Below are 24394 nucleotides of genomic sequence, written 5' to 3'. Positions count from 1 at the left end.
TAAGGTAAGGAGAGAGTAGAGAAGGCTCTGTGCCAGGAAAATCATGGTGCCTTCTGGAAACCGAATAAAGTACAGCATGTCTGGGACACAGAAAACGTGGGGTATGTGCAGAGAGAGTGCTGGTGAAATAGCTACAGGGAAAACTACAGAGGGTCTTGATGTCCACTCTATGGATTTGAACTTTGGTCCCAAGTGCAATGGGAAGTCGTTGAAATCTTCTGCTTTATGCATAAAAATGCTAAAATTAGACTTATGTTTTGAAAAGATCATCTGCTGTGTGCACAGTGAATTAACGGGGAGTAGAATGGAAGTGGAGAGACCACTAAGCCGCTGTAGCAAAGTGGTATAGCTTGGATTGGGGGGTGGCACAAAAATAAACAAATGAAAAAAATCAGTGCTTTCATCGGGTAAACTTTGAGGAACTTGGTGTTGTTGAAGAATAAGTTGTACCCACGCTGGTACTGAGTCCTTGGTGCAGATTGGTTGGGTCAGCTTTTGCGACACACTGGTATGATATTTCATGCTGAGAAATTTGCACTTATACTATAAAAAGGGCCAATGGAGGTTAAGAAGCAGGAAAATGGAATAATCATATTAGAGTGTGCATGGAGGATTTTTATTTCTCTGCCCACCTACTTCTTGAGCCAGGCATTTACTGAATTTAGAGAAACAGATGGGAAGAAATGGTAGCATCATTGCAGGCAAAAATTGATGGGAGGCAGATTCCTTTGTCTAACAGAACAAAAGAGATATAAGGGAGGTTAAACTTGTCAGTGTGAAAGGCTTATTTATCTTGTAAATTCTTACCCTGAAGCCACCTAAGCCTTTTCTCAGGCAGGACCCAAATACCCCACTCCTCAAATGCAGCAGAGGATCCTAGCGTAATTGAATGAGGGTTGCCATTGTGGAAACATTCTCTGTAGGAGGGAGGAGGTTTACAAAAGTGTTAAAGGGGCCAAGAGATTGTTGGAGAGAGGACAAAGCAGGAGATCATCTAATGGAGACAGCTTTCCCTAGTGACAGGAAGAAGGTGGTCCTGTGCAGAGTTCTCAGCCTCTAAAACAGAGTTCCCATTACCATTGGGAGGCTAGGAGTCGGAGTGGGAAAATATTTGGGAAACCACATTCGTTATGGACTGTCTGTTGGAGTGTATGACTTGAACCTCAAGCGGGGCACCGTTTTTGAGATTCCTGACCCTCACCTCTGATAGGCAGAGAGTGAAATAACTTAGTTATTAATTGGACCACCCTTCCCTTCCATTCCTCAGGGTTGATGTGTTTAACATACTTGCACTGAGAGTGGTCTGAAGAGATGGAGTACTTGGAGGCTTTTGCAATTGGCTTAGAAAGAAGGCTGTCCACTGTGATGGAGGTGAACATGAGAACGATTGACAAGGCAGAGTCTTTGGAGGATGAAAAAAGAAGAAAAAAAAATAAAATGAGTTTTTTTTTCTACCTCTATGAAGTTTTAATCCTGTGCCACGTAATATGCTTCAGAAAATTAAATAAGGAAAGATAACATGTTAACCTTCCTTGCTGTATATCAAGGATAACATTGAATTCACATAAATAATTCTTTACTTTCAAATATGTAGACACTTCCCGTGAAGTCATGCTCACCTGTGATGTGCCTTTCTGCTTCTGTGCCTCTCCTTTGGTGGTGTTGACAGGCAGCATTCATTCAGAGAGTGAGATCAAACTTCCCATTGTTCATTTTTCAGGTGACAGAACTCAACAACGTGAAGAACGTAGCTCGATTGCCAAAGAGTACCAAGAAACATGCCATAGGGATTTATTTCAATGATGATACCTCCAAGACCTTTGCTTGTGAATCAGGTTTGTCTAAGGTGGGGGTGGGGAGCTTTTGCTTTTAGTTTTTGAGTGAGTGCTGGGCATACAAGTTCATCTTTGGGGTGTATATTTCCACAGATCTTGAGGCTGATGAATGGTGCAAAGTACTCCAGATGGAGTGTGTAGGGACGCGGATCAATGACATTAGCCTTGGAGAGCCTGACTTACTGGCAACCGGGGTTGAGAGAGAACAGAGTGGTATGTAAAGAAAAATCTCTCCTTTTCTCTCTTTTTAAACTGTTTTAGCCTCCCTATAATGAACCATAAGACGTCATTATGTAAAATTTTTGAAGTTATAGACATGTATTAAAAAAAATAAAAGTAATCTTTAATCTAACCCACAGCCTGTATAAATATTTCAGTGCACTTATTTTCTTAACATATATTTTTTCAATGCATATAACGAATGTATCTACACTAATAATATCTGTTAGAATTTTTGGGAAACCTGCTTTGTGTCAGTTTGGTGGAAGGTGCTTTACCCATATTAGATTATTTAATTTTCACAGCAGCCCTATGGCATAGATATTATTGCTTACCCCATTTTACAGATGAGGAAACTAAAGCTTAGAGGAGATAAAGGTCTTGCTCCAACTTCAATAACTAGCTTGTGTTTGATTCCAGACAATACCCTTGGGCCTGTATTTACAATGTGCAGATTCTAAAGTGTAATGAATTTTTGTCTTGCTTTTTTCACTTAAGATGTCATCAAAAGCTTTCCAATGTTTTTAATAGGATCCAAACTCCATGAATATTTTATGAAGTATAAACTTACCTAAAAATCTGTAATTTTCTTTTCTTTTTTTCCTGAAACACCTGAGCCAACTCTGAGCTCAACACTTAACCTGGGAATAAATCATTTTAAATAATAATGACCAAAATATTCATGAACACTTCAGCAAAAATCAGTGTTGGTTTACAGTATGAGCCTGAAAGTGAGAAGTCATTTCTTTGTCTCCAAGTAGCTGAGCCTTGTGACAGTGTAGATTAGATCCTGGAGTTCTGTTTTAGCCGCTGACTTGATCTGTGAATACATATCACAATTGAAGGGGCTATGGGTCACCTGGCTTAATTATAAACATGGCAGGGGCGGAATTGTGCTGACCTTTTCCATAGGTGCACATTCCAATTAGTAAAAAATGCTCTGCCTCCCAATTGGAGCTATGTCTTCATGACACATTTGCAGTCTGTGACTCTTTTGGATACACCATATCTACCATAATCCATCTCCACAAAAGTGTTATTGACCAAGACCTAGAAATGCTGGCTAATTCCAAGGAGGCTCTTTGTAGATTAGGAAATAGAGCTACAGAGAGTCATTTACCAAGGTCGTACAACCAATTCTCAGGCTCTTCCTACTATGGTTCACTAAATCAGGACTCCCCTGGGCAGAGAGGATGCACCCATAGTGTGTCACAGACAGATGCCAAAGGACCAAAGAAGAAAATGTGACAGGTTTTGATTTTTTTCTTAATCTAGAATACTCAGATCAGCACTTATTTTTCACAAATTTGTATTTGTGAAGCAGTATCCTGATAGCACTCCCAACTGAATTTAAGAATTTACGTTTTCCATGCCAGTTTTCTGTGCCTCGGTTTCCTCTTGCATCAAATGGAAATAAGAATAACTCTTGTATATAACTACTAGGGATTGTAACGTGTCTTTTAAGGTACTTTACAATATTAATTTGTATGACTTCAAGTAATTGCAATTAAAATGGTCACTCCCACCATTACGGATGTTATTCTTGAGTGAGGCGGAATTATGGGAGAACTTATAAGCACCTAAATTGGTAATGATCTCTCATGATTTTTACTTAGGGAAGATAGTCTTTCTTACTTGGTCTAGAACTCTCAAGGGGTAAATTTACTCCATTAGAAAATATTTTTGAAAGCAGCAAATATTTGATTATTGGGAGTTTGAAATGATTTAGAAAATTTAAATAGTAGATGTAGGAGTACATTTCATGAATGCCATCATGGCATTACTATTTACAAATTGAACTAAAATCTATGAAAATTTGAATAATCATCTTATTATAAAACAATCAATTTGGAATACCACTAATATAAAATTAGTTGCACACTATTTTGTCAGATGTCAGAAATCTACCATAAAGATGGATAGGTGGAAATGTGTTTGCCGTAGTGGTAATACTTAAAGATTTTGACTCTGTAACTTCTTAAATTAATGAATTTTCTAGAAATGTAACAGAAATACCATGATTGTATCTGTGGGGATGAAAATTTGGTTGCAGTAATCACCTAAACAGTTTATTTAGAATGATCTTGCGCTCACTGGCTGAGCGCACCGCGGGTGACACCACACCAAGGGTTGATCCCCTTACCGGTCACGAAAAAGACAAAAAAAAAAAATAATAATAATAATAATAAAAATAAAAATAAAAAATAAAAATAGAATGATCTTGGCTACATTTTAACAATTATTCAAATAAGGAAATAAATATTTTTTTCCAGTATTTGGCTAAAGGAAACTCTTTGTTAAAACTAGTTCAAACATATCCATTGGTATTTCCCCAAATTGTTGGTCAGTTAAGTGCATAGTATTAGTGTGGTTTTTTTTAAAAAATAATTTAGAATAGAGTTGTATTCATTTAGTTATAGAAATTATAAGTTAATCAATATAACTTTAATATCATTAAACCACTTGCGATTATTTTACACCTGCATCTTTGGTGAACACAAAGATTAATGTGTGAGTGCCAGGAAAAAAAGTTGCTTTTAATGGTTTCATTACTTTAGTCTTTAATTGACATACATATTTTTTATTATGCAAATTCAAAACTTTTAAAATGCTCTTTGCACATGTGAATAGTGTTTAGTGTATGTTGACAGCCAGACTGTATCATTATTATGCAGTGTTAATAGGGTCTGCATTTAAAAAATCATTTTCTGGGACTGTCAATTTATGAGAAAGGTTTATCTCTCTGAATATTCAACCAAAACCTAGAATATGAGCTTGAATTATTTTTAAATGCCTCTGTATTCCTACAATGTCTTTGATGTTTTATTCCTGGGGATTTTAGACTAACCTTTTGTTTTTCTCCCAGAGAGATTCAATGTGTATTTGATGCCATCTCCTAACTTAGATGTACATGGCGAATGTGCCTTGCAGATTACATATGAGTATATCTGTCTTTGGGACATCCAGAATCCCAGAGTCAAACTCATCTCTTGGCCGCTAAGCGCCCTGCGGCGATATGGACGTGATACCACGTGGTTCACTTTTGAGGCAGGGAGGTGAGTTGAATGAATTTTAATGACTCTTTTCCCAGTGTTTGTTAATTTTTTCTCAGGCTCATTTGAGGCCTGGGTTTATATGTAAGATCCAACCTGAAGTACACTTCAAGAAATTCATAGAGCTGTGGTTATGTAATGCGAAGGGTATTGTAAAATATGCATATATTCCACATGGCTTTTCTCCCCCTGGAGGATTCTAATGTTTCGTGAATATGATATGAATTTTCAGTGCACAGTTTGATCCCATACCACAAACTGGAGTTGGCCAAGGTAAAAATACTAAAAACATACCATTTACTAGGACAAACTGATGAACAGAGGCCAACTTCTTGACTTTTGGGAAACCTCCATATTGTGTTCAATGCATGTTTCCGCATCTGAACTAACTGTAGTGGACCTACTAAAAACATACCATTTACTAGGACAAACTGATGAACAGAGGCCAACTTCTTGGCCTTTGGGAAACCTCCATATTGTGTTCAATGCATGTTTCCGCATCTGAACTAACTGTAGTGGACTGTCCACATGGAGTTTATTGAGGTCCATTTATTTTGCTCAAAGTGTAATGAATGACACTAACACCGGAAGAGGTTAATTCTAAAACCTGCTTATCGTGAGATTAATAAGCACATTTAGGGCTTTATTTATTTATTTTTTTTTCCTTTTAAAAGTTAACCTGGGAGAGAGGTTAACAGTGCCAATAACATTTGGGCTGGTCATTACCTACAAAGAGACTCCTCTAATCACTATCTCATTTTCCTCGTCTTCCTCTCCTCCTCCCTCAAATTTTAGGCTTTTTTGAAACACTGCAGATAAATTTTATATCTTAGAATTTTAAATGACTAAGTTTTAAGGAATACAAATTCTTGTGTACATGGCCTGACATTACATTCAAGTTGAAAACAATCAACTTGTGACATTAAAATTGCTTCCAAGAGTGGACAGTTGCTCCTGACAGGAACATGATACTTGATATGAAAATAAAGGCACAAGTTCTAAACACCTAAGATCCTAATTCATGTAGGTAGATGGCAGTAATGCTCCCCTCAAATTAATCTGTTCACTCCATTTTAAACAAAGCCCAACTATTTAAAATTTAATTTTCAGAAATAGGATCAATTTGATGTTCTCGTAACTATCCTAGAAGGTTTTAAAATCGATCTTTCTAATACCTCTCTTTTCTGGACTATTTTATTTTCAAGTACCTAAAAGCAAGTTGGTGAATCTCCCAAAGACTACAAAGATCATCACTTAAAAAAATAATAAACCTTTAATGTTTAGAGCAATCCTGTTCTTTCGTTGAAATTACTTGTTTATTATCCTTATGGAAAAATCTCTATAGAAAATTAGAAATTTGTTTGGTCAGGTTGGTATATTTCCCTCTTTGGGTCTCAGAAATTTTTATCAATTGTAGCCAGTGAAAATGGTATGGAAAATGTTTTACAATAGGAATAGACTTTATTTTATTAACTATACACCTCATATCATTCCCCGTTTATGTTTTATGTTGATGCATAGAAGAATTTTGCATCCATCAGGACTTTTTGGGCCTTCTTGGGGCAGCACTTATTCAAACATTAATATTTTTCAATCATCCTTTGATTTACTGTTTGTAGGAAATAGTAGTAAGAAAAGAATATAGCTATTTTATGGGAATATTTGAAAGCTAAAATCTTAGTAAACTTTTCTAGTATCTCATGACTATTTGAAAATTTTTTTGAAATTATCTCATTAATTTTTCATGTGTAAAATGAATACTACTCATATTATGCAAAAGTTTAATTTATTCATATTAACCTCTATAGAACTGCTAACTATCTAGGAGATTATTTAAAAGACATTGATATTTCTCCTAAGTGCTGTAGGAAACCATAAAAATTTATGTGCAGGTGTGTTTGGGTCTGTGTGTGAGTATGGGATGTATGTGTGCAGTGGTGCTTATGTATGTGGTATAATTGCATTTGTATTTTGTAAATGTCACTCTGACCTCATTGTGAACAATAGGATAGAGGGGACAGGTGTGAATGTTGGGACATTATGAAGTAGCTCAGGTGAAAGAAATGGCAGATATAAAGTATGGATATGTTGGAGACATAAATTCTAGAATTCTTTTAATGGTCTTTGACCAAAAGCTATAAAGTGCTGACTTGGAAAATGGAAGAATTTTAATCCATGACTTTGATGCCCCTTTATAGTCAGCCTTTTTGGATATTTCACCCAAGAATTCCAGCAGTTAGATGATCATAATACCTACAACCCAGGCTAGGCAGTGTTGTGCCTCCAATATTGTAGGGACATAAAATATTGATGGATTTTGAATACCATTCTTATTCAGTGGTCATGCTTTGTAGGGCTGTGCAAACTTGAGACTGAATAGTCAGAAGAGAAAGTATGGGGATTGTGTTCTTAGAATCTCACTCATTTCTTAACAGCAGGGAGTAGTGTAAGGAGCACTGGTTCAGTAGTAAGAGAGACCCTAGATTCTAATCTCTATTCTTTACTAGCTGTTGACCTTGTGCAAAATATTTAACTTCTCCTGTAAGTTTATCTGAGTGATAACTTCCTTGCAGGGTTCTTGTAAGGTAAAAGCAGCAATGCATGTAGATCATCTAGAAGGGTGCTGGGCTTTTTCTAAATAGTATCTTTGATATTCTATTATGATTACTTTTGGAGGAGGCTTGCAGGATACAGACAGTGTTAAATGCAAGGTAATATTGCTATTTTATATTTTGCCTGAAAGCTCAAATAAAGATGAATTTTTATAGTTACCATCAAGATGTTCAGGATAATAAGATCATTTGTGTTCTCCCAAGCATGACGGTTTCATATCTGCCTTGCTTTATTAGTGAAGGTAATTTTTTTCTTGGCTATTTTTAGATGTGTTCAAAACAAGGCAGTTTTATATTAACTAATATATATTTTTCTCCCTCTCACATCAAGAGGTGAGCAAGAGTTAAGTCTCTTTAGGCAAATAGTTTTCACATATCCATCATACATCTGTAAAAGTTTGACAATGTCCTCCTTGAGCACACAGGGAATCTTCTTCTGAAAGACATTGGGCAAAGTTTGGCTCATATTAAGCCTCTCTTAGAGCTTGAACTGAGTGTTATTCCTGCTCAGTTGCCCCATTTTCATAGCCAGCAATGGGGCATGCATAATAAACAGGACTGAGAGTTAGAGGAAATAAAATATAATTACAGTTCTACCACACAGTGGCTGTGGGAATTTGAGTATGTCACCTTACTTGCTGAGTTTCCATTGCCACCTGTAAAATGGGGACAATATATAACATCTCTCACAAGATTGCTATGAAGATTAAATAAAGGCACATTTTAAAACACCTGGAATAGTGTTTGGCATGTGTCAACCCAAATTGACACAGAAAAATTCATTGGCTTATGTTACTGAAAGTGCAGGGAGTAGGGATGGCTTCAGGCTTGGTTTGATCCAGGGTTCAAGTGATGACCCTAGGTTTTATCTGATAGCCCTGTTTCTTCTAGAATGGCTTCCTTTTAAAGGCTCCTTCTGGTGACTTCCAGGAGCTTTGGGATCTTCCCACACCATCAACCAACAGAAGAGAGATAAATTAGTACTATACGTTGGTCATTACATTCACTTGGTATCAGGCACTGTACTGAGCACATACCCAAAGCCCACAGGGTACAAATAAAATGGGGATGGTTCTCCCAAGGCATGAAGGGGATTTTATTGCCATCAGAAAAGAAATGGATATGAGGTTTTAAAAAACTAGCAAAATGTGTTCAATGTGGTATTTAATGATTGCTCAAAGCAAATAGGGTCAAAAGGCTATTTGACTGTAATTAACAATATCACTCATAGTGGGGCTGATCTCCAGGACAGTGGTTCTCAACCAGGGGAGATTTTGCTCTCAGAAGACATTTGGTAATGTTTGGAGACATTTTTTGTTGTCAAAACTCAGGCAAATGGTGCTATTAGCATCTAGTGTTTAGGGGGGCCAGAAATGTTCCTAAACATTCTACACTGCATAGAACGGTTCCCCATAATGATGACTTATCAGGTTCAGTGATCCAGTTGAAAAATTTGCAGTAGCAGGTTTATCAGCCATTGAAAATAATTACTAACATTTATTGATCCCTTATTATATGAAATTAACTGTACTAACCATTTTATATGCACTATCTCCTTCAAGCCACTCACTGATCATACAAACTAAGGGGTATTCCTATCTTAAGAAGAAATTTGGGCAAAGGCATGAGGTCCAAAGGCATGAGACTAATCAATGGAGGATTCATGACTCACACTCAGATCTTCCACTTCCAAGCTATATAGATTTCTAAGAAGACATATTTCTACTGGAGTTTAGCCCAGTTCTCAACTTTTGCAGAGATAAGGAAGAGAAAGCATACTTACACAACCAGAGGCTGCTGAAATCATTTTAGATGGTCTTGTCAGACTGTTACCCCTTCCCTTTGATGCCACCTCAATAAGCCATCCATCAATAAGCCAAAGACTTGCAAAAAATGTTGGTAATTTGAATATGTCTCCTCAGCCATGAACTAGTGTATAAATGTTCTTAGTCTGACTTTAATTTTGGAAGCCCCTGTTCGTTCTTTTAGCTTGGAGTGTAGGCACATACATCCAGTGTTGGGCAGAAGTATGAGGATCGTAGGTCATCAGGGTGTTCTACATGCTGTTTATCCTCCCCCAATTTCAAATTTCACCATATTTCTATTTTTTTCAAGAAATTCAGAGATGAAATATAAAACTTTTAATAAGGTGCAATTACACAATTAATTGCCCCTGGAGATAAAGAACGGTTAGTTGATTTTGGGGATCGAGAGACATGTTTATTTTGTTTGAGACTTTTCTAGTCTTTTATCTGTTTCTTTCCACTTCAAAGCCCCAGAACCTCACTGAAGCACTTCACACTGGCAGGAGCTCTGACATTTTTATGCGAAGATCCAATTGACATGAAATTCTAACTGCAGCAATATCCCTCATGGAGCCATCCTTGAAATGTTATCGTTTAGAGAAGGGTGGCAGGTATCCAGTAAGTTTCCCTGTTAATTTTTTAGCTAGCTGCTGAGTAGCATGCTTCAGTATCAGACTCCAGCTTACCTCCTGACTGATTTAAATTAATAGCCTGGGTTTTGCACCTGTAGGAGCTAGAGACGCTCAGGTGACATTTGGCAGAACATACTAAATAATTACCACACCTGAGTGCAGTTCTTTACCAGCCAGAGAAAGTCTCTCTCATGCTTTTGACAACATTTTAAGAAAAACTTTTAGGTATGCCAAGAATATGTGAAAATCCTAATTGCATATACAAATACTTTTCCTTAAATGGAAAATAAATCATTTGCTTTTTGCATATTTCATTCTCAAAACAGTCTAATCAGTGAAATAACTTTTCATCGAAGGAGAAAATTGCTTTCTCCTCTAATTAGTGAGCTGACAGGTCAAATGACAATTTTTCTAATATATTTTGAATATTCCCTATTTCTCTATTTGGATATCTGAAATCTTTGAATATTCTCTGTCTTCCTTACTCTAAGCTACTTAGTAATCTCTAATTTCTGAATGTTATATAGAGCATACGCCCATTCTTAGGAAAGACCTGAAAGCAATTGAACAGTGTAATGTACTCAGTTCTCCTTACCATGTTGAGCAGCACAAATCAAATACGAATGTGCTGAATATCCCACAGAGGCTTGTGCAGAAGTGCAGTTCTCGTCTTTGGCAAGAAAACAGAAACTGCAATTACATCGTTCATATGGCCATTCACTGTTCATTAGCATTTACCTAAAAAAAGAATTTTAATTATAAAAGTAATGCTCACTTATTATAAATATTCCAGTAGTGGAAGCATGAATAAAATCAGAAGGGAGCATTCCCTTTTCTTCTCCACAGAGTAATTTCTTTAATAATCGTCTTAATAGATGTTTCATTATTGCATGCTTACTGTCTACCAGACGCCATGCTTAGTGAAAGGGTAGGAAGTTACACAAGATGAGGCCACCACTGTAAGAAGCTTTGCGAGGTCCTATCTACCTTTGGGTTTCTGTGATTTTTAGCATGTAAAATCCCTAAAGGAAAGGATGACTTTCTTCTGACATTTAGGGAAAAATTAGGCACTCATCAATGTGCCTTGTCTTGTGGCCATCTTAATGTAGCTGATGGCCCACTGGTATATGTGATGGCTTTGTACGTGATGTCACTTCCGAATTCTAGAAAGGGCTAGTAAAAATAAATTATTCTTTCTTTCATTAACTAGTCACTTAGTGCTCCCTAAGTCCCTGGCATGGTTCTAAGCATGGCAGATGGAACAGTGGACGTAGTATACAGGTGTCTGTGCCTTTACAAAACTTACTGAATAGAGGAGAGGAGATACAGACAATAACAAACATTCAAGAAAGTAAAATAGATGTGAAAAATAAAGTTGGAAAGCACAATAGAAAGGGCCAAAGAAGGGGAGCAGTTTTGAAGAGGGTGAGTGGCTGGCTTTGTGGAGTCAGTGATGTTTGAGTAAGATCTGAAAGAGGTGAAAGAGTGAGCCATGGAGGAATCTGGGGGAAGAGCATTCCTGCCAGAAGGAGAATAGGAAAAGGTGCTGAGGAGGCTGTGTTCCAAGAGGAGCCAGGAGGCTGATGTGACTGAGCAGAATGAATGAGGGGGAAGAAATGAGTGATAAAAGTGGACACATGACAGGGTCAGGCCATGTGGGGCATGAAAGCAGTCGTAAAGATCTGGCTTTTAGTGTTAGTCAGATGAAGAGTCCTTGGGGGCTGCAGAGAGTTGGATGACTACAGAGTTTAAAGGAACAGCCCTAAGGCTGCTCTTACTTCTGAAACCAATTGCAAGTTCATGGGTTTCCAAAATCACCTGAAGTTGTGATAATTCATTAAAATGACTCACAGAACTCACTGAAAGCCATTAAACTCACAGTTACAGTTTATTACAGCAGAGAATACAGATTGTAATCAGCCAAGAGAAGATATGTGTGGGATGGAGTCCAGAGAAGTATCAAACATGGGGCTTCTGTTATCCTCTCCCCGTGGAGCCAGGTCATGTTCCCTTCCTCGTATCCAGGTGTGATTGTACATACTACTGCCGACCAGGGAAGCAGTCCTGAGCCATAGCTGCAGATGTTTCACTGGAGTTCCACCATGTAGGCATGATCGGCTGCTCACATGTTGATCTCAGTCTCCAGGTTGACTTTCGAAACTATGTGACCTGAAGCCTCACCTTGAACCATGTTTATTCTACTTGGCTAGACCAAGGCCTTGGGCAAACAGAGATCACCTCCCAGGAGCCCATGGCAAAGGGCTCTTTTTTGTAAGAGATTAAATTCTTTACTTCACAGGGGGTGTTAAGCAAAGTGACATGAGACATGATCTAATTCTTTTCTTTTTATTAGACTCTCTTAGGCTGAAACCAGTTAGAAGCACGTTGCAGTACTCACATGAGGGACAGGGGTAGCTGTTAGCAGCTGCTCACAGAATGCCTGAAAATACCCCTCCACACAAGGAGTTAGATCTGTCATGTCATTAAAATGAGAAAGCAAAAATGGAAGAAAAAAGCTATCTTTCTTTGATTTACACAATAAGTGATTATGAACAGGTACTATACTAGCCACGTTCTATGACTTTGGATAGTTTATTCGTTTTTTGTTTTTTTCACAAACCTTCCCATCCACACAATAAGGGCTAGAATTTATATCTAAATGTGATAATGATGGTTTCTGTACACATTTGAGGGGACTATGGCTGTTAGGAAACCTGGGTGATAGTGATGACAGAGCAGCAGGAGGAAGGTCTGCATGTGGTCACATACAATCTGAATTTGGGCCTTTACCTTTGTCCTGCTCTACCAGAGAATAAGCTTTACATGCTGTGTGATGTTGCTAATATGCTGGAATAGACACGGTATCCTCCACTGCAGCCAGAGAAACAAAAAACCCAACTGTGTGCAGCATAGTTCTTTTTTAAATTAAAGCTGATGTTTTGCTTAGAGGGAGATTCATATTTCTGAATTTGCAGTTTCATTCTCAAGGAAGAGGTTCACCTTATTCTGTTTTTGCAGGCATGTGAGCTCGCAAGATTGATCTTCCCCAGCCACACGCATTTCATTCCCATACGTTCTGGTTATTCTTGCTTCCTCGCTGTTGTTCTGGGACGTGGTCACCCACGTCTTTTTCAAGGCAAAGATAAGTTGTGCCTTCCTTATAAAATTTTCTTTGATAATCTTGTCCTCATTAGGTTTGAAATTTTAAAGGGTTAAAATAGCAACAGCAACAACAAATCTTAATTAAATGCTTACTTGATGCTAGATCCTTTGCTGAATAGAAAACACAATCTCCCACCACCCTATAAGATCTGGGTGATTTATTCACACTTGGAATATGAGGTTACTGAAACCTTGTGAAGTCAGGGAACTTCCCCAAAGTCATAATTCCATTTTTTGAGAGACCCGGGATTGCTATTTTCTGTCTTCCATACCTCACTCCCACACCGTCTAGAGCAGGGCTCTAGGAACAGCACCTGTGTATCCCAAAATGTGCAATGATTTTTAGGCAATAGAGATATAATGTTAAATAAATGAGTCTCGCAGTGATAAAATCACTTCTTTTTAATTTACTTTTTTAATCCTTTTGATCAATTTATGGAGAAACATTTGGTTGGGTTCTAGTATGTCTTACACTTATCTCCAACACTTTCTAATTTACCTGTGTTACTAAGAAGTGAGCAACCTTCCAGCTCGGATATTGACAGCCATAGGACCTAGGCAGACTTTCACAACATTGTTTTTTTTTTCACTGTATTTATTTTTATGTCTGTTTTCAATTTATGGCAGAGCATACTGGTCTATGATATTGAGTTGATGATTCCATTTACAATGCATTTGTTTAAGGAAAAAAATGAGTTGATTTAAAAAAGATGACATAAGTGGCACGAAGATTTGACAACTATAATGAAAGTTGAATGTGGATGATGGATGGTCCCAAGAGCCATCCCATGCTTAGAAGCCTCAGTGGCACAGTGGTATATGATGTGGTGTCCTACACTGATTCCCATTTCTCACCCTACTGGTCATAGTAAGGGCCAGAAAAGCAGTCACAGTGGCAGGTGGGCTAGGTTGCCCTGGTCTCCAGCCAGTGTACATGCAAGTACTAGGAGAGTGGTCTGCTGCCTCAACTCAAGCTGGGATCAGCCAGGCAGTGATGGCAATAATTGGAGCAGGAAAGACAAGGTGCACGACTGCAGAGCGCCTGCATCACCCCAGTTCATGATGAAACAACAGTCCCCCTGAACTCAGAAGCTGCCTTGTGTAGCCTCTTGCCATCTAGGCATAACTCGGGTTCTCCCTCATTCTCTTGGTTTTGGTCTATTTCAATGGTTCCAACTGGAGGCATTTTGCTTCCCAGGAGACATTTGTCAGTGCCTGGAGACATTTTTGGCTGTCACAACTGGTGGGTGCTACTGACATCTAGTGTGTAAAACCCAGGGATGCTGCTAAGCATCCTATAGTGCCTGTGGGAGCACCACCACACCTCCCAAGCGGCACACTATCCAGTGCGCCACCGGGCCGGCCCCAGTATTATTCTTGAATCTGCTACTGACATCTAGTGTGTAAAACCCAGGGATGCTGCTAAGCATCCTATAGTGTCTGGGACAGCCCCATATCAGAGAATGATGAGGCCAAGTTAACATAGCCAATGTCAATAGTACCCGTGTCAATGGTTTATATTACAAGCTCCTGACAAACCCCTCCCAGATTTTTCTTCAAGATGGAGCTTCCCATCTTAGATCCCATGTGGTTAAACTTCTTGTCAACTTTGTGTTGTGTGTGCATGTGTGTTTCCTTGTTACAGTGTTGTTGGCACTGCTATAGTCCCAGGGCTTGGGGGTGGAGCCATTGTAGTCCATTTATTAAACCGTATTTTTAGTTTCCCTCACTTTCACAGACAAAATGCAAACATTCTGCAGGGTTCTTTCCTCCTAATTTCGTGTCCCTTTCTGTCAAGTGCTTCTGATTTGTTTCTCTCAGGTCTTTGGCTTCCTAATTATCTTTTTACTACCAGTGACGTCCCTCCACTCAACTATACATTTTCTTTTCTCATTGCTCCCCTAAACCATATGGCTCATTCAGCCGCTATATTATTTCTTTTTTTTTCTTTTTTTTTTTTTTTGTCTTTTGTCTTTTTTCCGTGTCCGGCAACGGATCGCAACCCTCAGTGTTGCCGCCGTACCGGACCGGGGACCGGCAACGGGATTGCAACCCTCGGTGTTGCTCCCGCGCCTCACTCAGCCAGTGAGCGGGAACCAGTCTGTATGTGGGATCCAAACCCTCGGGCGGGAGCGCCGCCGCACCTCCCAAGCGGCACACTATCCAGTGCGCCACCGGGCCGGCCCCAGTATTATTCTTGAATCCTTTCACATGTAGATCATGTCTCACTGAATAAATTCTAAGCTCCTCGCAGACAGAGCCCATGTCCTAACTTGACCTTGTGCACGTCCTTCACAGAGGTTATGTTTTGCCTTATAGTGGGTGCAACAAGTATCTCATTCTGTCAGTTACTGTAAATGAGAAATTCAACATGGATTTAATAACTGCTTTTGCAGGAATGGAGAGAAGAAAAGACTATCTTAAATGTGCATGTTAAGGACAAGATGCATTTGCTTTTAGCAATGTATTCTAAACACACACACATACACGATACATCTGGAAGTGAGGAAATATGAAACTTTTTGCCTAACTTATTTCATAAGTTTACTTATGAATGCCATTCACCATGAGGTAATTTACTTGGGTTTTCATAATTTCAATCTCATTAGTATTTCTCCAGTAGTGTTGTTGGAGAAAAATGTCATTGGCAAAAGCAGAGTAAAGAGTTTCCAAGGTGGGGCATTCAGTGCCTGTGAGAACGGTGGTGTCTATGGTCACAATTGATGGTAGTAAAGACAGTCATCTCATAAGGCTCCTGCTCGGTCCACTGGGCTCCAGCCATACAGGCTCCTCCCTCTCCTGCTCCCTCCCCAGCACATTGGATTCAGTCATCTCTGTCCCACCTAAAGGCTTCATATGTGCAGTTCTTTCTGTCATGACTGTTCTTCTTGCTTTCTTTCTCAAACCACTCCGCTCCCCAGGGTGACTCAATGGATTCTCAATTTAACTTGCTTAAGGAAGCCTGGGTCAAGTTCCCAGTTACGCCCACCTAGCAATGCGTATTTTTTCCCAATGTATTTTACAGTTATGTGTCGAGCTCCAAATCTAAGCCAAGCCATGGCCTAGGCACAAGTAAAAAAGCTGGGAATAAATTAAAAAAATCCTTGTCTACAAGGGGCTTATATTTTTTCCCAATGTATTTTACAGTTATGTGTCGAGCTCCAAATCTAAGCCAAGCCACGGCCTAGGCACAAGTAAAAAAGCTGGGAATAAATTAAAAAAATCCTTGTCTACAAGGGGCTTACATTCCAGTGGAGTAATGGAAGTCTCTTTACTCGAAAATTTCATTGTGTACTCTGCATATCATATTTAGCACTTGCAATGAATCTAGGTGAGAGTTATCCTCATTATTTTTGCTTTATAAATGAAAACACAGGGTTAGGAAGTTTAAATAACTTGTGCTAGGTATCAAAGCTGTGAGGGCCAATTCCAGCCAGGGCATCCCTAGCTCCAGCTTGTAGACCTTCGTACTTTGCCTGGACACAGAGTTGGTACACGGATGAATTTATGAATTTCCCAATGTGAGCTAATTGTTTCTTCTTGGTTCTTGACTAATTGAATAATCTGTGGTTTGAAGCAACAGGCATATTGTTTAGGCAAAATAATTATTTGGAGATTCAGAAGTATGAGTACACCAATATGGCCACAATATTTTGTATCTGAATCTTTATTTTCACAGGGGACATAAGAAAGTCCAAACTTAAACTCATTATTTTACCTTTTGGGGATTTTCAGTCCACTGGTTTCTGTTAGTATAAGGCCATAAGGAAAGAGTGTTGGGCTATTTGGGCTTGCTTTGGATGCTGGAAAAGTGTTCAAGGTGAAAATAAATGGGTAAAAAGAACGAAGAAATTGGGACCATTAAAAAGTCAAAACATGTAGATTTGCTATTCTATTATGGGTGAACCTATTGAAACATCTTTGTCCTGAGTTATGTTTTCTCCGAGGATGAGAAGCAAAGACTGTTGTATTAGGTTATGTAAGACCATTAGCTTCTTCGATGTGCTTTTTACTTTCTTTTTTTTCCCCCTGTTTTCTTCTTACTGCCTTGGGGAGTTACCACATTATATTATTTCGACAAAGGCCTGTAGTAATGTTGTAGTGTTTTGTACAGCTGCTTATGAAACAGTTCCAAACAAATCAATCAGGACGGGTGAATCGAACAAAAGAACTTGTGGACAGAGGTTAGGAGAGACTATATGGAAGGGTATCTGAGGGTCAGTTTTGACTCCCTGGGTCATGCTGTCCAACTGATGGACATGTGCCTTTGAGCAGAATGAATAAAAGTCCCAACAATTCAGACCGAAGATCTAATTTCTGCTCTGTTTAGAGCTCTTTAATGCATCTTGCCTGTTTAATGCACACGGGTGACTTCTTGGCCAGATCTGGTTGATCAAGCCCTTACAGCTTAAATATAATGGAACAAGTTGCTAACATTTATAAAGTTCAGGTGACTTCACATACAAATCAAGATTTCTGGCTTCTGTTAAACAACCAGAAGCCATGGCTACACTGGACTCGTGTTTTCACATGTAAATACCTGACTAGAACTGACTCGTGGCTACTTCCTTGTTCTCTCCGTTACATGTCACCCCTGCTCTGTGTTGTAGTGGGCCTGAGCAACCTTATCCATTCGGGTTCTCTGCCTGAATGCTAAGGAGTTTGATGTTGTGATTCCTGGTCCTTTCTGTAAGTGATAAGTGGTGCGTGCGTGTGTGTGTGTGTGCATGTGTGTGTGTGTGTGTGTGTGTGTTTTAGACCCTCAGGTGGAAGCAAGGGAAGTCTATGTATATTGAAGAAGAATGCTTGATAATTTTTTCCCCAATTGTTTTGATTTCATTTTTTTTTCATGATGTGTATTTAGAGATTTAAATGTCATTAACAGAAGGGTGTGGATTCATTATGCTTATTAATATGGACGTTGTATAAAAGAATGATTTTCAAAGAGTAGGCCTCGCCAATTAATGCGCCATAATATAGATTAAATATTCCACCACCAGTTTTAAAAAATAAGGTAGAATAGAAAACAACAGCATGTTAAACACTGATGATAAGGGCCAGCCCGGTGGCGCACTCGGTAGAGTGCGGTGCTTGGGAGTGCAGTGGCGCTCCCGCCGAGGGTTTGGATCCCATATAGAGACCAGTCCGCTCACTGGTTGAGCGCGGTGCGGGCGCGACACTGAGGGTTGCAATCCTGTTACCGGTCACGAAAAAAAGACAAAAAGGAAAAAAAAAAAAAACCACTGATGATAAATAGATCAATAAATAGGTTGATATATTGGGTCACAATACAAATTACTTCTTGCTGTGGGTTGCAGTTGCAAAACTTTTAGAAGCCACTAGATTATCAAGCTTAAGAAACATAGCTAAAATGTTTAATGTATATTAATCAATCTTCCTATAAGTATTTCTGAGTAACTGGTATCTTTATCTTTTATGGAACCAATGTTGGCATTTAAGTAAGTAAATAAATAAACAATGACCTTTGCCTCAGGGAAAACAGAAGGCTATTTCCTTCTCTTAATGAATCAATATTTCCATATTTGATGGAAGAAAGACATATGAAAACCGTAAAACCTTGCAGAATTAGGTGCCAACTAGTAGAGTCAAGTTTATGCGGTGGTTTAAATAAGGAAGAGGTATCCATAAGGGCTGAAGTATTTTGGGATGTGTTCAGAAGAAAATGGGACGTGATTTAAAATGCCTTGAATTTTAGTTTTAGTTTGTTGGATTATAATGACTTAATAATTAAGATCGGGCCGGCCCGGTGGTGCACTGGATAGTGCGCCGCTTGGGAAGCGCGGCGGCGCTCCCGCCCGGGGGTTCGGATCCCACATGTGGACCAGTTCCCGCTCGCTGGCTGAGCGAGGTGCAGGCGCAGCACCGAGGGTTGTGATCCCGTTGCCGGTCCCGGTCCGGTATGGGCGCAACACTGAGGGTTGCGATCCATTACCGGACACGAAAAAAGACAAAAAGGAAAAAAAAAAAAATTAAGATCACATGATCAACCTCATGAGCTAGTTCTTTATATCAGCTTATTGAAAGAGCCATCTTTTTTATTTTTTTCTTCTTCTTCTCACATAGCCCATACTTGTGAAATGCAAGCGAGGCAGGTTTCACCAGTTACTTAGGTCATGCTATATGTGCAGCAAACTGCCATAAGGCCATGTACTGGGCTAACTGCGAAAAATTAGATACGGATAAATCTTCCTTGTTTTATTGCATTAGTTGCATAGACTGGGGTAGATAAAAAAAATTAACAGTGGTTTGGGTTAAAAATTTGCTTAGTTTACGTGTTGTGTTAAACAGTTCTTTAGGTGTGAGCAAAATTCAAGGACTAAAGCCAATGTTCAGTTTTTCAATAAGAGGTTCTGAAGTCGGGGGAATGACATTCTTTCTTAGAATAATAAGTTTCTTTAAAACAAAGAAACAAAAACAATTTCTTAGTTTACTGTTGACATATGTATGTATCAAAATCAGAGCTTCTTTTTAATGTCCCCAAATATAGTTTTGTCCACATTCTTTAAAAATATTTATAATAATTAAATATATTTTAGTGTAGTATATATATGCATATATAAACTACACTAAAATATAATTTATATATTAAAATGTATCTAATTAAAAAGTATTCTCTGGTTCCTGCCTAATTGTTATACCATTCTCCACTTGTTAATGGAATCCATTTCCATTTTTTAAGGGTTTGAGGTAGAGATGATTTTCCTCTTAATACTTGACATTAATTATCGAACTGATACAGCTTTCCTTGAAGAACTTCTTTTATGTTCCACACATTAATTCAACACAGTCATGCTCATTAAAAAAAAAAAAAAATCCATGACTGATTTGATCCATCACAGTGACTGGAAGCTGGAGTAAAATTTGATCTAGGATTTTAGAAGTGAAAGAATTCTTAAAGCTGTTCTCTATGAGAAGAGTCAGGATAGAATCTAAGAGAGGCATAGAATCCTTCCTTCACCTCTGAGCTGCCTCACGTCGTTTCTGGTGAGAAGTTACTCATGGACTGTGAGCAGCTGCACAGGTATTCCTCTTTGAGGGTGGCAAGGTGAAGTACAGGGATTATACCAAGAATCAAAAAACAGCTTTTTAAATTAACCTTCTGCTTTGCTCTGTGGTTAAAAAAAAAAAAAATCAGCACATTATTAGCCTGGAGGATTGATTCCCTGCCCTTATTATAACAATTAATTGGACACTTTGAACATTTTGATTCTAGTTGACTTTGTTTATCGAATGTGGCCAAGAGTTCTGATCTCATAAAAAATAAGCGGGAGCAAGCTTATGGAGTATTCTAGGCTGTTAGTGCGCTGAACTTCTAGGTGCTGGATTTTCAGATATTTTTTGTCTTTGTTTTCACAGGATGTGTGAGACTGGTGAAGGGCTGTTTATCTTTCAAACGCGAGATGGGGAGGCCATCTATCAGAAAGTCCACTCTGCTGCCTTGGCCATAGCCGAGCAGCATGAGCGCTTGCTACAGAGTGTGAAAAATTCAATGGTATGTTTGGAATTTCTTCCTTATGACCTAAAGTATGACACTGTTGAATGGAATCTGTTAATTTTTTGTGCTGAAAAATATGGTCAGCATTATTTAAGCAGATGGTTTACTTCTACACTCAACAGTGTATGCTTGGAGTAAATGCCATCCTTGCAATGTCTGAAGTGGCCTATTGGTAACACCATAACCAGACATCTCCATCGTCTATTTTGTGACTCAATTATTGCACATGTGTATCTACATTAAAATCCATTTGGATTTGTATGGACATCTATAGACACGGCTAGGAGGATTATCTACCTATAGATATACTTGTATTGTTAGCTATATCAGAAGTTATAATGTCAAATGTCAACAGGGGCCAGAGAGAAAATGTGAATGAGAGAAGGCTGAGAGAAACTAGAGTGAAATGTCAACTGTTGACATGAAATTGTGGGATCTGTGCAGGTGGATGGCTTGATTTTTCAAGGGAAGCCAAGGACATTAGTCTGTATGTAATACCTTCTAGTTGGTAGCTGTTGGAAATTAATTCTAGTTAAAATGGCAACTCTTTGTGGGCCAAAGAGAACCTGTCTGTAGACAATGTGCTGCACACAGCCATATACTTGCTGTCTCTGATTGATAAACCTTCGTAGTCACTGATGTAAAGATGCTACAAACACAAAGACACATGAGTGTATACATAAACATGCCCTCAGAACACCTGCTTTTTTTATTGGATTGTGCTAGGGACTATGGACTGCAAAAAAATTATGATTTATGAGTTTCTTCTTTAAGGAGAGAAAATTCATGACATCTTAAGTGAATGCACAACAATTAAATAATGAAATCATTCATCATGGCTGCAAACATGTACATATAAGGATCTTCACATCAGGAAGGAAATATACAAAACCGAAAGGAGCTAGGTTGGCATGGTAAGATTAGAGTAGTTTGATAAGTTATGGTTTAAACAGGAGGGGTGGTTGGATTTAAAGGGGGGGCAAAGCATCCTGGTAATATGACCTGTCTCAAAGGAGCCCCGATTATTCCCAAATGACCTGTACATACAGCGCTCTGGGGTTTTAGAGCAATGGTCAGCAAAGCTTCTTCTAAAGGGGCAGATAATAAATATTTTAGGCTTTGTGGACTGATATTGTCCCTGTTGCAACTACTTAATTGCCATCATAGCACAAAAGCAGCTGTAGAAAATATGTAATCAGGGGCTGGCTGGTTATCTCAGTTGGGTAGAGTGTGGTGCTGATAACATCAAAGTCCAGGGTTTGATCCCTATACCAACCAGCTGTCAAAAAAAAAAGAAAGAAAGAAAGAAAGAAAGAAAATATGTAATTAAATGGGCATGGCTGTGTTCAAAAAAAACTTTATTAATGTACACTAAAATCCAAGTTTCATGTCATTTTTATATATCATGAAATATTTTCTTTTGATGTTTTCCCCAACCATTTAAAAATATTTAAAAAAAACCAAAAACAAGCTTGTTTATGGGTCATACAAAAACAGACAGCAAGCTGGATTTGGCCTGCAGGCCAGAGTTCACTATTAGAAAGAGCAAGGGCACCCTGTGAGCTGGCGCTGACCTGAGCAGTCATGAGACATGAGGGCTGGACTCACAAATGTAGGTATGATTTTGGAGGTGGGAGGATGGGCATGCTGTAGAGGCCTGGAGTGAATTGAGGACTTGTGAGGGTTAATTAATTTTACTTGTGTGTGTCAATCAGACCGGGAAAGAGCTGGTCAGAAATTTGCAGTAAACTTTATTCTGGGTGTATCTGCAAGGGTGTTTCTTCATGAAGGTAAAACTTGAATTGTTACATTGAGTAAAGCAAATTGGCCTCCTTAATGTGAGGGGAACCTGCCCCATCTGTCAGAGGCCTGAAAAAAACAAAAGGCGGGGTGTGGAAGAATGAGTTCTCTTTGCCTGATGGTTTTGGGCTGTGGCATCGGTTGGCTTCCACCTTCGAATCTGGACTAGAACTTAAAACCATCAGCTCTCAGTCCTTCTGACTGCGGATCTTGAGACTTCTCAGCCTCCGTAATTATATGAGCTATTTCTTGATAATAAATCAATCTTCCTTCCTTCCTTCCTTCCTTCCTTCCTTCCTTCCTTCCTTCCTTCATTATATATATATATTATATATATATATATATATAAAATGTGTGTGTTAATATTCTCTTTGTTCTGTTTTTGGAAGACCCTGATTAATCTAATACAAGGGTAGACATAAAGAAGAGGTAAAGGTCAATTCCCAAAGCGATCACATTGTTTTAAGATCACTGCCCATGAAGTCAGACCTAGTTCTAACACCAACCCTGAAGTGTTTCAGCTTTGTGGAGGAGAGCAAAGGTTTTGGTATCTCTGAGCTCCAGTTTTCCCTTTTGTAAAATGGGGAAGTTAATAGTATATATCTTAATGTCTTCTTGTAAGGTTTAAGTGAGATTTGCTTGTAACACATTCAACACAGAGCCCATCATGTAATAAGATTCAGTGAAATGTAGCTATTTCTAGGACTGTTATTAATAGCTGAGCCGTCATTAGTATTGCTATTAATATCTGAGCAGACTAGTTGGTCCAGATTGATCCTAGCAATGGCTGACAAAAATGGCTGGAGCAGATGATTATCCAGCAGCAAACACATTCATGTTTATGTACACCTCATCCTTCAACCCCCCGCCCACGCTTTCTCTGAGTGTCTAAGTAGGAAAAACCTGAAGACGAGATTAAGACGGTGTGGGATAAGATATAATTTGATAGCTCTTAGGGAATTAGAAACTACTGTAAGAAACTTTAAGAAATAGTCATATTTACTATTTCTTTATTTCAAAAGGAATCTGTATGTCATTGAAAAATTGCAGACAGCACAGCAGAACAAAAAGAACAAAGTAAGTCATGCCTCCTCCTGCCACACAAGAATGCACCCATTGCTAACTCTCTAGTGTATAGCTCCCCAGTATTTTAACTGTGTGTATACAGAAAACAGAATTATATTAAACCCATTGCTTGTGGCTAGCTTTTTGCAGAAACCTATCTACATATTTCTACCTCATTAAGAATCATCCACAACATCATATTTCAGGGTTATATAGTGTTACATTATGTAGATGTTCCATAGATTTTTAAAACTATGCTTCAGCTGTATGCTCAATCTGTATGCATTGATGATTATTTGTTTAAGAGGCCATGAGTGTTTTTAAGGATTTGATTTTCTTTACAAGTAGCCTTCCAGAAAGACTTTCTTTTTGAATGAATGTAGTCTTGGTATCAATTTTCCCATATACTTACCAATTCTGGATATTGCAATAGAGAGAGATAAATGGAAGGAGGGATGGAGGTAGGGAAGGGAGGGATGGAAGGAGAGGGGGGAAAAGGGATGGTTGAGAGAGAGAGAGAGAGAGAGAGAGATCAACAAAGTAGAATTCAAGTCCCTTAAAATTCACAGAGCAGTGACTCATTGAGTTAATGTTGTTTACCAATCCTATTAGATGCCCATAAGCACCTGAAGACATTTTTCCAAGATTACTTATTTGTAGAGCCATCAATTAGCATACTTGTAAATTGTTTTGTG

At 38.6% G+C, this 24394-nt stretch overlaps 1 protein-coding gene across 1 annotated transcript in view; it reads left to right on the top strand.

Annotated features, from left to right (window-relative positions):
* The window catches only part of DOK5 (docking protein 5), a 184123-nt gene that overhangs the window by 122952 nt on the left and 36777 nt on the right, over positions 1-24394 (top strand). Inside the window, exons 3-6 of the mRNA XM_008569586.1 lie at positions 1721-1835; positions 1929-2048; positions 4921-5110; positions 20696-20831. Coding sequence (XP_008567808.1) covers positions 1721-1835; positions 1929-2048; positions 4921-5110; positions 20696-20831 — 561 coding nt within the window. The remainder of the gene's footprint in view (positions 1-1720; positions 1836-1928; positions 2049-4920; positions 5111-20695; positions 20832-24394) is intronic.

The sequence above is a fragment of the Galeopterus variegatus genome, unplaced genomic scaffold (assembly GCF_000696425.1).
Source record: "Galeopterus variegatus unplaced genomic scaffold, G_variegatus-3.0.2 Scaffold514, whole genome shotgun sequence".
Lineage (NCBI taxonomy): Eukaryota > Metazoa > Chordata > Mammalia > Dermoptera > Cynocephalidae > Galeopterus > Galeopterus variegatus.
The sequence above is the reverse complement of the archived record's forward strand: the minus strand, read 5'-3'. Positions and strand labels throughout refer to the sequence as shown.